At 38.0% G+C, this 15,535-nt stretch overlaps 1 protein-coding gene across 11 annotated transcripts in view; it reads left to right on the top strand.

The window, feature by feature from the left end:
- The window catches only part of itpr1a (inositol 1,4,5-trisphosphate receptor, type 1a), a 35,593-nt gene that overhangs the window by 13,162 nt on the left and 6,896 nt on the right, over window positions 1–15,535 (top strand). For 4 of the 11 annotated variants that reach the window (XM_077198331.1, XM_077198327.1, XM_077198326.1 and 1 more), the window contains 29 exons: window positions 510–704; window positions 788–1,039; window positions 1,129–1,270; window positions 2,986–3,133; window positions 4,694–4,887; window positions 5,038–5,164; window positions 5,246–5,300; window positions 5,377–5,542; window positions 6,144–6,311; window positions 6,426–6,503; window positions 6,622–6,759; window positions 6,859–6,984; window positions 7,089–7,289; window positions 7,412–7,527; window positions 7,798–7,933; window positions 8,101–8,226; window positions 8,300–8,428; window positions 8,522–8,642; window positions 9,311–9,495; window positions 9,805–9,953; window positions 10,432–10,543; window positions 11,108–11,143; window positions 11,844–11,891; window positions 12,137–12,263; window positions 12,346–12,518; window positions 13,095–13,278; window positions 13,481–13,734; window positions 14,002–14,202; window positions 14,310–14,420. In XM_077198331.1, the coding sequence (XP_077054446.1) occupies window positions 510–704; window positions 788–1,039; window positions 1,129–1,270; window positions 2,986–3,133; window positions 4,694–4,887; window positions 5,038–5,164; window positions 5,246–5,300; window positions 5,377–5,542; window positions 6,144–6,311; window positions 6,426–6,503; window positions 6,622–6,759; window positions 6,859–6,984; window positions 7,089–7,289; window positions 7,412–7,527; window positions 7,798–7,933; window positions 8,101–8,226; window positions 8,300–8,428; window positions 8,522–8,642; window positions 9,311–9,495; window positions 9,805–9,953; window positions 10,432–10,543; window positions 11,108–11,143; window positions 11,844–11,891; window positions 12,137–12,263; window positions 12,346–12,518; window positions 13,095–13,278; window positions 13,481–13,734; window positions 14,002–14,202; window positions 14,310–14,420 (4,198 nt within the window). The remainder of the gene's footprint in view (window positions 1–509; window positions 705–787; window positions 1,040–1,128; window positions 1,271–2,985; window positions 3,134–4,693; window positions 4,888–5,037; window positions 5,165–5,245; window positions 5,301–5,376; window positions 5,543–6,143; window positions 6,312–6,425; window positions 6,504–6,621; window positions 6,760–6,858; window positions 6,985–7,088; window positions 7,290–7,411; window positions 7,528–7,797; window positions 7,934–8,100; window positions 8,227–8,299; window positions 8,429–8,521; window positions 8,643–9,310; window positions 9,496–9,804; window positions 9,954–10,431; window positions 10,544–11,107; window positions 11,144–11,843; window positions 11,892–12,136; window positions 12,264–12,345; window positions 12,519–13,094; window positions 13,279–13,480; window positions 13,735–14,001; window positions 14,203–14,309; window positions 14,421–15,535) is intronic. The other 7 variants (XM_077198333.1, XM_077198329.1, XM_077198336.1 and 4 more) reach the window with 4 other exon arrangements.

Genomic DNA, 15,535 nt, shown 5'->3' with positions numbered 1-15,535 from the left:
TTCCATATTAAGCAGCACAGCTGTTTTCAACATTGATAATAATAAGAAATATTTTTTTAATAATTCAGCATATTAGAATGATTTCTGAAAGATCATGTGACTGAAGATTAGATGCTAATGACTGCTGAAAAATCAGCCTTGCCATCACAGGAATAAATTACGTTTTAAAATATATTATAATAGAAAACATTTATTTTAAATTGAAATAATTTTTCACAATATTACTGTTTTTTGGTTAAATAAATAGCGCCTTGGTCAGCATAAGAAATCTTACTGGCCACAACCTTGGTATGTTGCAAAACAGCTAAAACAGCTTATATAATTCAGCAAGCGCAATATCGAACATGTAGTGCCATTATTGAGGGCAAATAAAATCATCTCATCTACACTGAATCGAACCAGAAAGTGTGATGAAAGTTCATGAGGAATTAAAAATAGTTAGCTCATGTGGTCCACAAGAATAGAGGTCTGTGGTTCTGGTATTGAATGAATGTGTGTTTGTGTGCCAGGCTTGTGTTATCACGGTTTGAGGTGGCAGGAACAGTTCTTGGTGAGGGCGCAGAGGAGGAAGAGGAGGATGAAGAAGAGGTATGGTTGTTCTGGAAGGACGGTAGAGGAGAAGTAAAGAGTAAGAGCATCAGAGAGCTTGCACAGGACGCCAAAGAGGGACATACAGAGGACCATGAAGTTATCAATTATTACAGGCATGCACACACACCTACATGTACATGAACATTTGATGAAACGGAAGATACACAGAAATAAAATGATAACGTCTCTCCGTCAGGTATCAGCTGAATTTGTTTGCACGGATGTGTCTGGATCGGCAGTACCTAGCCATTAATAAGATATCAGCACAACTGGATGTGGATCTGATCTTACGCTGCATGTCAGACGAAGACTTGCCCTTTGACCTCAGAGCCTCATTCTGCCGCATGATGCTGCACATGCATGTAGACCGTGACCCTCAGGAGCAGGTCACCCCTGTCAAATATGCTCGGCTGTGGTCTGAAATCCCTTCACAAATTGCCATTGATGAGTAAGTGGTTCACTTTAGAAACAGTAAACGGTGAAGCCCTTTTAGTGAGTGGTTGTTTATTAGCCAGATGTTTTCCTGTTTCTGACCAGTTATGATAATGATGGGACATCACGTGATGAGGTGAAGGAGCGCTTCTCTCTGACAATGGAGTTTGTGGAGAATTACCTGCGGGATGTTGTTTGCCAGAGTTTCCCATTCTCAGACAAGGAGAAAAACAAGCTTACTTTTGAGGTGTGTCTTTTTAAAATATATATATATATTTAGGGGTAAATTAACCCAATGTATCTTATTCACTATGCACTCACAATCTAGTTTAAACCGACGACAAATAACGTGTGTAGCGACATTAACATTACAACCCTCAATATTGGTTATTAATTAGTCAATAGAAATGTACATTTCCGGGGCATGGGAAATGTCTTTCTTACTAAGTACTACTAAGAGCAAGTAGTTAAGATTGATATGATTAGTGACTCCGAATATGAGCTTGAGGCACAGACAACTTTACGTGTGATATGAACAAGACTTTATTAACTAGACTAAACATTTAAACTACTCTAACATACACATACATACATGCATACAGTTTACCAAGGGAAAGAGAGCTGAAGAAGAATACAGGAAAGCATGAAGTTATAGCATTGTTTGAAATTCAGCAGATCAACAGCCTTGAGCAAACCATCAGTTTAGTTCTAACATGTCCTTTAGAAGGTTTAAGGGTACTTAATGTATCAAGTAATGAGACTAAGTGTGATACTTGCATGTCTCGCCCATTTGAATTAAACTGTCCTGATGCAATTTGTTGAGGCTCTTTGCTGATGTTGTTTTGATGAGAGAAACAGTTGAAGTCAGAGGATCTTTGGTGAATGGAAAGACAAGGCCGCAGCCTGGCACAAGCTTGGGGTCCTTAGAAAACTTCTAGTTTAGCAGCATCTTCACATCAGGACTAGAGACTCAAGGGAGTCAAAAAGCCAAGAGCTTCCAGGGAGTCGAGAGGGTCCAGAGAGAGAGAGAGAGAGAGGAGAGTCAAGAGATGCAATCTGAACCTTTAGAAAGGTCCCACCTCTCAGGGTTGGCTCGGCCAATAAGAAAGGTGGAAGTTCCAGGCGGGAGAATTTGGTTTATGGCTCTTTGTTTCAAGGGTGCTCATTTGGATGTGCCTGCTGGAGGGGTGGTAGCCGATGAAGAAACTGAAAGATATGGAGGGGTGGTAGCCGATGAAGAAACTGAAAGATTCTTGTAATAATAATATGTTGTTGTTATCGACATATCATGTACACAGTCATTTCGATCTTCAAAGTACCAAGTTATAGAGACCAAATATGCCACACATATGATGTTGGCTAACCATAGTATGCAAAGTCTGAAACATTAACCCATTAGATTTACAAGAAAACATAGGCCAAAACAACATCAGAAGGAAAATCATGAGATGTGAAAATTAGATGCATGTTTATACATTTCTCAAGTGATTATAAATATAGAATATATAGAATTAACAGGGTTTATTTCTCCTTCTCAGGAGAATTAAGTGAGTGTCACATCTCTCAGGAATTTCCTTTTTGAGGTCGTAAAAATCCTTATCTACGTAACAGGACCCCGAGTTCTGCCAGTGGTGTTAGCTTCATTGGGATGTTAGTTTCGGGGGAAGTTACACTGATCCTTGTTGGGAGAGTGAGTTTGCCGGACTATTCATTAGATAAAATGAATAATTTGTGTGTGTTTGATTGGTCCAGACGGCAGACGCTACACACGGCACTGTAAAATGCAACATTTTCCTGGCACAGTTAAAATTGTTTCCAGCTGCAGAATTCAATATTTTATTTAAAAGAAATGCTATATAATAAAAAATAATAAAAATTATATTATGTATAAAATATTAGTTCTTAGTACTTTAGTTTTTAAAACAAGGACACTTTTCTGACATGCTTTTCCACTTTCTATAGGTGGTGAACCTGGCGAGAAACCTGATCTATTTCGGTTTCTATAACTTCAGTGATCTGCTGAGGTTGACCAAAATCCTGTTGGCAATCCTGGACTGTGTCCATATCAGCAACCCCTTCCCCATCAAACTGGACAGAGAACCCGGCAAAGGTCAGAAACAAACGGAGCCCCTAAAGGGACATGAAAAAAATGAGATGAGAGGAAAAATAATTTGGCAGTGCCTTTGCATTCTCACGTTTTGCGTTCCCCCAAGAAACTCCATAGAAACACCACTAAACTGTTGGCTCTGAAGAAAGCCTAAAAAAGTGCTTCATGCAGATAACTATTTTTGAAACAGTTCTGACCAACTAAAGTCCAACTAAAATCCAACAAAATAAATAATGAACAAATAAAATATATAACAACATGAAATTAGTTAATTGACAGTCTTATATATAAGGAATATATTACACCAAAAACGTTCATATTTTTAAAAAGGATGTGCATTAAAACAACCACAGCAGTTGATAAATTCTGTTAAATTTAAATTTACCGAATTATCCATTTGTTTTCTGACAGAAACACATGGAACGAATCACCGCTCCACATTTTGATCGACAGCCGTCACAGCCTACTAGTGACTGTGTTTAATCCTGTCCTTTCAACCATTGGATAGGATTTTAAAAACGGCTGTTGTATTTGTACTTCTGACGAAGCGCTGTTAAATATAGGTGAAAAACTACGGCGCAAAAAGAATAAAAAAAATGCTTTCTTAAAAAGTCAAAAGAATGCATGCACGTTTTCTTAATATGATAATTAAAAACAAACAGGTTGATAAAAATGCGGGACATTTTCTCAATATGCGACGTGGGGGACAAGGGGTGAAAATGCTGTGCGGTACAACGCAAAGCGGGACGGGTGGTCACCCTAATCTAATCTAATCTAATCTAAAGTCCTGCTACCTGTACACAGATACCCAAATACATGTCACCTAATATCACCATTAAAAATTGTTTTATGAATGTCAAAAATGACATTTAAAAATGTCACTGAACTTTTGCTGTGTAATTGTAACATTAAGCACTGAAACACACCAAACCAACAATTACTAACAACACACACAAAAACTGATTTTGAACGGGCATATGTGTTATTCGCATATCTCTTGAACCGTTAGTCCAATGGATTTCAAACTTGACTGGTGTCTTGCTACGGGCATGAGTAAGTGCAGTGCCAAGTTTGACATTGTTTGTATTAGAAATGCGAAAGATATTGTTAAATATATAGATAAAAGAAGCACACGTTGGCTTTTGCCGCTCTAGCCACTGGCCACTCTGGCTCACACTGCACACTGTGTGGCCACTCTCCAAAATAAACATTCTGACATTAGAGAGTTGTGGTTTAAATTACTAAAAAAAGCAAAAACTGATTTTGCACGGGCATTGCACTAGTAATATTAAAATATTATTTAAAATATGTATTTATAATAATAATAATAACGTAATCATTCATATTTATCACTGAATCAACATAAATACATTTTCACACCAACAAAACTAAATGAAAGGTTATATCATTGAGAAATAGCTTTGAAGTAACAGTTGCAGGTTACTTGTTTTTATTGTGTTTATTTTATGTCCACTCCAAGCACACAAACTAAAGTCTTACTAAAATGAACTAAAAAATGTCAGCAACAAAAGCTCTAGTGTGAAAGTGTCCTGTTTGTGCCAGTAGGAAGTAATGTGATGCGTTCCATCCATGGGGTTGGAGAGCTGATGACACAGGTGGTGTTGAGGGGTGGGGGATTTCTGCCAGCCACCTCCCACAACCCTCCCGATAGAGATGAAGTTAAAGCCCAAAGTGAACCTCAGAAGCAGGACATACTTGTGATGGACACCAAACTCAAGATCATTGAGATCCTGCAGGTGTTAAAAGATACCCTAGCCAACAACTGGATTGTGATATTCCATATAGTTTAATATTTGAGAAGTTAATATCTTAAATGTCTAGGAAATGCTAAATTAGTTTTGTACAAGTACAAATAGCTTTTTTTCACTCTCTCATCTTCTGTGTAGTTCATTCTGAATGTGCGGTTGGACTACAGGATCTCCTGCCTGCTCTGTATCTTTAAGACAGAGTTTGATGAGAGCAACTCTCAAACAGAGCCGTCTGTAAGCCAGGACTCTACTGCCAGTGTTCAAGGTGAGAAGAGCAAGTTTGTGTTTGTGTCAGTATCAGCTGGTGTGGATAAAGTGGTGTATGAATAACTTCTGTCTTTGTTAGGCGCGCTGGACTTTGAGCACATTGAAGAGCAAGCGGAGGGTATATTTGGAGGAAGGTAAGAAGGCTGTGCTCCTTGATTGTTTGTCTCATGTTTGTGTTATGGATGTGTGTGAATCTATGTGTGTTTGTAGTGAAGAGAACACCCCACTGGATCTTGATGATCACGGTGGTCGGACGTTTCTGAGGGTCCTACTGCACCTGACCATGCATGACTATCCTCCACTGGTGTCACGAGCCCTTCACCTCCTCTTCCGACACTTTAGCCAACGCCAGGAGGTTTTACAGGCCTTTAAACAGGTATTCATTCATTCATTCATTCATTCATTCATTCATCCTTTCTATATCCTTATAGAAATGTGTATTTATGTATTTTTAATAGTGCTGTCAAATCGATTAATCGCATCTAACATAAACGTTTTTGTTTACATATGTTTGTGTGAATATATATTATTATAGTTATATATACAGTATAATATGTCTGTGTGTGTGTGTGTATATGTATATATATATATATATATATATATACTGTAATATATAATAATATAAATACACACATATATTATGTAAACAAAAACTTTTAAGTTAGATGGAATTAATCGATTTGACAGCACTATTTTTTAAATGAAGTTAAAAGGCCTACTTTTTATGTTATTCATATCGTATTTTTAGTCTTCTTCCCATTAATAACAATAGACATAAATGTATTAGATAAATATACTATTTTTGTTCAGTTTAATAAATGTTAAAATTGTTAATGGTTATTTTACTCTTTGATAATTCATATTTAATTTAATTTTTTAATAAAAAAATAAATCCCCCAAAGTTGAAGAAAGCACCCAGTATTTCGGATGAATAATACCATTGTAATAAATGAACATTTTCTGTTGTTCCTGTCCAGGTTCAGCTTCTGGTGACCAGTCAGGATGTGGAAAATTATAAACAGATCAAGTCAGATCTGGACCAGCTGAGGTCTATAGTTGAGAAATCAGAGCTGTGGGTGTATAAGAGACAGGGGTCAGACTCTGGACTGGACCCTGGGGAGGTCAACACTAAAGCTCACCACAAGGTCACGACATGCTCCCATTATTATCTGTCCATAAAAAACGAAGAAGCAACATAATTGATCTTTCTCAAAGCTTAGTGAATTATATGATGAATGAACGTTTTTCTCCTCCAATAGGTTGTCATCAACTCAAGTAGATCAGACAAACCCAAAGTGGAGAGTACAAGCAGCTCAAACTACAGAGTCGTGAAAGAGGTGCAGTGTGTTTTTCGTTTATAGAGTTTGTAGGTTTTAAAAAGAAAACAGGATGTTCTGTTCAGTGTGAAGAAAGTTTTATGTTTGAAAGTATTATTATGTTTGTGTGTGTGTGTAGATCCTGCTGAGGCTGAGCAAATTGTGTGTCTTGGAGGGCATCTCTGGCAAGAAGAATAAGAAACAGCAGCAGCGGCTCCTCAGGAACATGGGAGCACACAGTGTGGTCCTGGAACTGTTGCAGATCCCTTACGAGAAGGTGCGTGTCAGCCTTTGTGCAACTGAAAGGGTTAGCTTTCATCATTGAACACTTGGAAGTAGATTTAAATGGTTACATGTGTGTTTGTTGAAATTTTAGGGAGAGGATATTCAGATGCAGGAGATTATGACTTTAGCCCATCAGTTCCTTCAGAACTTTTGTGCTGGAAATCAACAGAACCAGACACTTCTACACAAACACATTAATCTGTTCCTCAACCCTGGAGTGAGAGCAATCACAAATAAACACATTTTCATCTGTGCATTTCAGCTGTTCTTCACTCAGTTCTCTGTACCTCTTTTTGTATTTTTTTCTCCTTCTGTTTCTAGATACTGGAGGCAGTGACCATGCAGCATATCTTCATGAATAATTTCCAGTTGTGCAGTGAGATTAATGAGCGGGTGGTGCAGCACTTTGTGCACTGCATCGAAACGCACGGCCGCAGTGTTCACTACCTCAAGTTCCTGCAAACCATCGTCAAGGCTGAGAACAAGTTCATCAAGAAATGCCAAGACATTGTCATGGCTGAGGTCTGTGGGCCAGGCAAACAAGTTTTGAGATTAGTGTTTTTAACTACAAGCCCCACATTGCTACTTTTCAAACTAGTGAAGACTGTTCTTGGTGAAATAAAGATGTGTGTGTATTTGTGTAGTTGGTGACAGCAGGTGAGGATGTGCTGGTGTTTTATAATGACCGGGCATCTTTTCAATCATTGGTCCAAATGATGCGTCTTGAGAGGGAACGTCTTGATGAGAGCAGTGCACTTAGGTTAGGATTTATACTATTAATACTTCTAAATGTAAAAACTACATAAACGAAAATGCTATACAAAAATGCAAATATCATGTATGATAATATAACATGATATAATATAATAATAATTTATACATGTATTTATAATTTTGATATGTTATGTATCTTAGTGTTTACACTTATCTGTCTTTTATGTTTTCCAAAGTCATACAAAGTTTGTAAGCTTTTTCTCTGTTGAATATTTGCCATCATTGGTATTAGATTTGTTTTCACTGACTCTTGCAGGTATCATATTCACTTAGTGGAGTTGCTGGCTGTGTGCACTGAAGGGAAGAACGTTTACACCGAGATCAAATGCAACTCCCTGCTCCCCCTTGATGATATTGTACGTGTGGTCACACATGAGGACTGCATCCCTGAGGTGTGTATGGCAGGGGAAAAGGCTAAAAGTGTTTGTCTTTGTTGAATGTGTTGAATAATTTTAGATTTAGGTTGTAAAAGGTTTTTTTTCTTTTATTGTATTATAACAGAAGTCATTTGTAGATCTGTGTGACTTCATAAGATGTGAACCTATTACTTAATATGTAGGTGAAGATGGCCTATGTGAACTTCCTGAATCACTGCTATGTGGATACAGAGGTTGAGATGAAGGAGATCTACACCAGCAATCACATGTGGAAACTTTTTGATGATTTCCTGGTGGACATCTGCAGAGTAAGACTAGGCACTCAAAGATACACTCATAATGTGGCCTTTATACTCACACATTCAACATGACTCATTGTAGGTGTGCAATAACACGAGTGACCGTAAGCACGCTGACACCGTTCTAGAGCGCTACGTTACTGAGACCATCATGAGTATCGTCACCACCTTTTTCAGCTCACCATTCTCAGACCAGAGCACAAGTTTGCAGGTAACACAGTGTCTTCCAGCAACCCAGTAAACCTCAGCATCATCTAGAGTAGACCATCTGTAAGAGTGACATTCATCTCTGTTTGTGGCTTAGACCCGGCAGCCAGTGTTTGTGCAGCTTCTGCAGGGAGTTTTCCGAGTGTATCACTGCAACTGGCTGCTCCCAGGTCAGAAGGGGAACGTGGAAGCCTGCATCAAAGTGCTGAGCGACGTGGGTAAGAGCATCAATTCCACCAGCTGTTTGTAACTTTCTTAATATTACCTTGAATTGTATTATTGTGTTATATCATAAGATTATAATCTTAAACATGAGTGCCAAAAACATTTGTAGAACATTGGATTGCAACCTTTTTGACTCAAAAGTCCCCTGTTGTCCAACACAATATTCAAAGGCTCCCCTATATTGGCTGTTTCCTATTTCTATTGTAATTATGACAGAGCTGCCTGGTTTCAAACTTTATATATTAACAAAAACTGGGAGTATTGATATATAAAATTAATTAACCACTATTTGTTTTGGTAGTTCAGAAGTTTCAAGAACTATGTTTTCAATTAAAATATTTTAAATTTTTACGTTCATAATATTTTTTTATATTAGAAATACATTTCAGTTTACATCTTTATTTTATTTTTTTAGGATTTTAATTTAGATTATAGTTTGATTACTTTAAAATATTAATTATATTTTTTATTAATCTGAATACCTTTTTAGTCATCTTGAAAGTTTGCTGAGGCCCCTAGTGGGCCCCAGGCCCCTGGTTAAAAACCACTGTTCTAGAAAGTTGTATGGTGCCAAACTAGTGACACCAAACAGAATAGCCCAAAATTTTGTGTAATGCTTCACACTGAATGTGTGTGTCTTTTACCATTTTGTATTGTGCAGCCAAAGGCAGAGCCATAGCCATTCCTGTGGATCTGGACTGTCAGGTGAATAATCTGTTCATGAAGTCCAACAACATAGTGCAGAAAACAGCCCTCAGCTGGAGATTGTCCGTCCGTAATGCTACGCGAAGAGATTCCATCCTGACCACCTCCCGAGACTACCGCAACATCATTGAAAGACTCCAGGTGAATGAGTGATATTGTATCTGTTTTCATATATGTTTGCTATGTATTTTATGCTTATTAGAATATTGTGCATTTATCTTAAAATCAGTAGTGAGATGGGGAAGTGCTATTTGTGTGGAGTTACTAGGTAGACAGTGACGCAGCTCAATAAGGTTTCAGAACAGAGCTATGATGTCTGCTTGTCTTGTCAATGATCACCCATGTCTCTCGTTTAATTCCTATTAAACCTGGATTCAATTGTTTTGCCTCAGTGCCTTAGTTTGTTAGTGTGTGTGGTGAATGTGTGCTTTTGTGTGTATGTGTCTTCAGGATATTGTGTCTGCCTTGGAGGAGCGGTTGAGGCCACTGGTTCAGGCTGAGTTGTCTGTATTGGTGGATGTTCTCCATCGTCCAGAACTGCTGTTCCCAGAGCACACTGAAGCCCACCGCAAGTGTGAGAGTGGAGGCTTCATTTGCAAGTATGATAAGCTCTAGTTGCAATTTTATATAACATAATAAAATACTATATTATTTATTATATGTTAACATGCTGATTGATTGTAAAATATTGTGGCGAACAAAATTATACTTTTGTTTTGTATTTGTTTATTTAAAAAAATTTTTTTTACATTTTAATACCAAAAATAAAACAAATACAAAACGAAAGTAAAACACAGCTGTCACATATAATAAAACAAAACACAACATAAAACCAGGCCTGTTCCTCTCTTGATCTTCACTGTTGTCACTCCTCCTTTTATGCTTTCGCTCCTCCGTGAGAGATACAAGACCGGTGCGTTGCGCAGGTGTCGCTCATCATCAATCACGCCACTCGCGCCATTCTCTCACCGCCCTCGGCCTCGTCCTGCTCGCCACAAAATCTATTACTATTTTATTATATTTATATTGCTTATATGTTTTAATTACATTGGCACACTTTTATCTGTTTTTGTACAGATTGATAAAACATACCAAGCAACTTCTAGAGGAAAATGAGGAGAGGCTTTGTATCAAAGTCTTGCAGACACTCAGAGAGATGATGACCAAAGACAGAGGATATGGAGAGAAGGTATTTAACACAGCAAACAGTGATAAAAGGACTAAGAGATGTGTTCAAAAGAATGTTTTATCTTAAGGTATAATACAGATGTGATAGCAAAACATCTAAAGTGTTGTGAGAGGTTGATGGCATTGTCCTCTACACATACTGTTTTCATTTGCAGTGTGTGCATGTGTGATCTTAATCACAAATGCAAGTCCTGCTAGAGCATGTTTACTTAAAGCTGCAGTATGTAACTTTTTTTTGTTCAATAAGAGAGTAGATCACAAAACCATTTTCAAACCGTGTTTATTTTTTTATCCTGAATCACTACGGTACACCTATAATAAGTGTTTATATTCATACTATTTTAGACTGGTAAAGATTGTGCCACTGTGGAGTAGCCCAGTACTTCCGCAAGACTCATTACAGTTTTGTTTAATAACCGCTAGCGTGCCAAAAGTTACGGACTGCAGCTTTAAGTTAGAGTAAATGGCTCCTCTGTTATGTCTGTCTGTTACCACTCATGCCACTAATAGTTACTGAAGAATGTCCACCCTTTCATTAACCCCGTACTTCACTCCTCTTTTTCAGCTACTGGGATTTGATGATGAGATGGATGTCACTGAGGTTGTCCCCTTTTTGTCATTCATCCCATCTTCCCCTTGTTCATTTATCATCTGTTTATCTTCTTTCTTTTTCCATCCTTGAGAGTAGACACATTATTTGTTAGATATGGTATGGATATGGATCTGTTGTGGTTCGGTTTCCCCTAAAGTCATTTGTTACCAAATAAAAAGTAGGAAAGAAAAGAGTATTTATAAGAAGGGCAAGCCTTTTAATCTGCATGCCCCTATTCTAACCTCCTTTTCCAATAAGAAATACAAAGAAAGTGTTCTTCAAACCATTTTTTGGTGCTTTAATAGTGCTGCTTATCCAGTATGATGTAGTAAAATTAGTACTTGTTCTTAAAGATTAAAAAAAAAACTCTTTGCGAGTTAACTTAATATTTACCAACTATTTGGGTATTAACTGAATATTTGGACAGTTTGGATATGAAGTGTTGTGTAACAGACATTTTGTTCTGACCGTAACATTCTCATCTAGTACTTTTCAACTCTACTCTATATTCCGTTCTATATTATCCTAATATACCTCTTAAATCACTTGCATATCATAACAAACTAGGTTACTATGAGCTGACCATATAATTTTGGTCATTATTATAACACACAAGCATGCTGCTAGGATAGATCTGGAGATTGCTGCATGATGATACTCTACTAACTCTGTGTTAGTGTTCTGTTGTCCACTCTGCTCACTCACTTAGGTGGTGGATGTCAGTCTGCCACCCAAACAGCAGGAGGATCGGAGGAGGGTAGGTCACTAACATCACCTAACCCTGCTCTTTAACCACACACCTGTACCTCTCAGCTGCCCCGGTTCAACACAACCATTCCTTTGATATTAATCCTGTTTATTTGTATAGCTCTTATAATACATATTGTTCCAAAAAATTGTGTTTAACAGCCATGCAGTGAGCAAGCTAAAACAACAATGGCAAAAAAAAAAATCCAAAAAATAAGATGCACACTGAAACACACACTCTCACTCTCATCACAGGGGGAGGCCCTTCGGCAGCTGCTCGTCAATCGTTACTATGGCTTCAGGAGTGGCGGGCGGAGAGAGAGTCTGACCTCCTTCAGTAACTCTGCCCTGACACCAGTAGGACCAATCAAGTGCCAGTCAGGTGAGTTCATTTTTCATTGTACTTTCTGGGAACGTTTGTGATATAATTGAACATATGTTTTTGTGTGTTTGTATGACTTCAGGGGGTTTGAGCAGGGCTGAGATGTCATTGATGGAAGTGCAGTGCCATCTGGACCGTGAAGGGGCATCTGACCTTGTCATTGATCTGATCATGAATGCTACCAGCGACCGTGTCTTCCACGAAAGCATCCTATTGGCCATCGCACTGTTGGAGGGTGGGAACACCATCATACAGGTCAGATAGGCCTGTCAGTGAAACGATAATGTGATATAATCGAATGTTATTGCATTATGTTATTTAATATGTCTATTACAGTTTAAGAGGTTGGTAGGACTTTTATTTTTTTAATGTTTTTATTCAGCAAGGATGCATTAAATTGATAACTGTCAGAAGATTTCTATTTAAAATAAAAGCTGTTCTTTTGAACTTTCTATTCATCAAAGAACCTTAAAAGAATTATCATGGGTTAACTGTTTTCAACATTGATAATAATAAGAAATGTTTCTTGAGCACCAAATCAGCATATTAGAATGATTTCTAAAGGATCATGTGACAGCTCTGCTGTCACCTGAATACAAATACATAAAATAGAAAACAATTATTTTAAATCTTAATAATATTTCACACTATTACTGTTTATACTGAATTTCTGATCAAATAAATGCAGGCTTGGTGAGCATAAGAGACTTCTTTCAAAAACATAAAAAAATATTGCAGACCCTAAACTTCTGAATTACATTTGAAGTTTTCCATAGAACATAACATACAAATATAATGATGGATTTATGTTTGTATTTGATCTCGTTGCAGCATTCCTTCTTCAAACGTTTAACAGACGACAAAAATTCCGAAAAGTTTTTTAGGGTGTTCTATGACAGAATGAAAGCAGCTCAGCTTGAGATAAAAGCCACGGTTACTGTCAACACAAGTGACCTGGGCAACAAGCGCCGTGATGACAACACTCCAGACAAAGAAACCCCACAACGCCCGAGAGGTCTGGGCTGTCAATACTTTATCCAAGTTAATATGCTATATTTCTTTGAAATAATTGCCCCTTAGTTTGATATTTTGAAAATGACATTCATTGTTTAGTGTCCCATACATGTTGAAGTATGTTGCTATTAAATCTGATACAGCACTTTATGAGAAGTTCTGTCATTATGATGAGATTCAAAGCCTCTTTTTTTTCTCTCCAGGAAAAGATTCAGGCGTTGTGGTGACTGATGATGCTCGTGAGCAGTTGCTGGAGGCATCTGCCGTGACTAAGAAGGCCTTCAGTTCGTATCGACGAGATGCTGATCCTGAGGAGGTTTATGGCGTTGCTGATGGAGACAAAGGGAGCGGAGATAAAGGAACGGAGCAGGGCGAGATGAGTCCTGTCATTCTCATCATGCAACCAATCCTACGCTTCCTACAGCTGCTGTGTGAGAATCACAATCGAGACCTGCAGGTGTGTGTGTGTGTGTTTGTCTGCATCTCCATCTGTCACATTTACATCTCTTTTTATTGTTCTGACCTGATTAGAGGTCCACTACCTACCTGACCTGGGCCTGAAGGAACTCAGCACACTGTTTTTGGGTTCAAACTTTGACAATATCAGTATTGTGTTAGGTCAGAGTCTTGTTTATGGACTGTGTGCTTTTTTTTTTGGTATATTGGTTTGGTCTGGTTCTATACATCATGTATGTTTAGAACTTTCTCTTTTTTCCCCCTGCAGAATTTCCTGCGCTGTCAGAACAACAAGAACAATTATAACCTGGTGTGTGAGACCCTGCAGTTCCTGGACTGTATCTGTGGCAGCACAACGGGAGGCCTGGGGCTGTTAGGACTCTATATCAACCAGCAAAATGTGGCTCTCATTAATCAGACTGTAGAGAGCCTCACTGAATACTGTCAAGGGCCCTGCCATGATAACCAGGCATGTACACAAACATTAAAACTATCATAAAATATTATCTTCCCATTACTCATAAACATACTTGCTTCCCATATTGAATGTGTTCTGCCATATGTATTTTTTTGCAGAATTGCATCGCCACCCATGAGTCTAATGGCATCGACATCATCATTGCATTGATTCTGAATGATATTAATCCACTGGGCAGAAAGAGAATGGATCTGGTTCTAGAATTAAAGGTATGTCACTATAATCTTTAATAAAAAAAACGGGGCCAGTTCTAGGCATGGGCAGGGGTGCCCAAACGTCTGTCTTGCCCACCCAATCAGAAATTAGGAACAGATAGCGTTGATCTGTTTCTACGATTTGTGCATTGATTAAAAGCAATCTGAGGTGGGTTCTGTGTTGACAGGTTGGATGAAGGGCTGTAGAATGCCCCAAACAATCACAAAAATAACATAAGAAATTTGTAGTATTTGTCCTTTATTAACTTAAAGTAACGGCACGGTGCGTTATACGCTACTCACGCGCTTCAGTCTGTAGCAGAAAAGCACAAAGACAAAGTCTGACAAACACACGAAAACGGGCAGAAATGTTTGTGTGCTATCAAGGTGTAATTTACAAGGAGTTGCATCTTCGTGAATATGTATCTTCATATTTACTCGTAAATATTGATACACAACTCTGATTTTATTTTTGATTACTACCAAATTGAAATGAGCTAGAAAACCTCGCTCATTTAAGAACGTGCATTTATTGCATGGACGGAGCAAGAACATAATGCAAGTGTTTATAATGCATAGTTCAGTTGAAACCTTGCCCTTTTTGGCTTGTTGTTAATGCTGTTAAACTGAATGTATGAGGCAAATTGTCTGCTTAAATAACAGTGCAATAAGAATGCCCTGTTCATCTTTCAGTCAGTTAGGGGTCATTCACATAGGGCGCGTTTTTGCGATTAGAACACAAGACGCACTTAAGTGCAGGTCTAGAGACGCATTTTTTAAAAGTTATTTTAACTTGAGTGCCGCGTTTTAGAAAGCCACGTCATACGATAGCCTACTCTGCAAAAGGTTCGAGATGCGAGCGCAACAGACAATCACTAACCTAACTGTACGTCTAGGTTGATGTTTACATTAAAAACAACGGAAAAGTAGTGCAATGGAATGAAAAAAACACATTCTGTGTGGCATTTAAATTACAATTAACGTTTCAAACATTTCTATAGTAACATTAGGCTTCAGCCGGCAAATAATCTCTGGACGGAAGAAAAGTGAAAATGTTAGCATTTTATTTAAAGTGAAAATAAGGTCAAAATGATCTTGTCATGAATATAAAAATAACTATAGTTTATCTA

This window comes from Siphateles boraxobius, unplaced genomic scaffold, assembly GCF_051911475.1.
Source record: "Siphateles boraxobius isolate OS27281-9 unplaced genomic scaffold, OSU_SipBor_1 41, whole genome shotgun sequence".
Taxonomy (NCBI): domain Eukaryota; kingdom Metazoa; phylum Chordata; class Actinopteri; order Cypriniformes; family Leuciscidae; genus Siphateles; species Siphateles boraxobius.
This window is presented reverse-complemented; position numbering and strand designations above follow the sequence as displayed.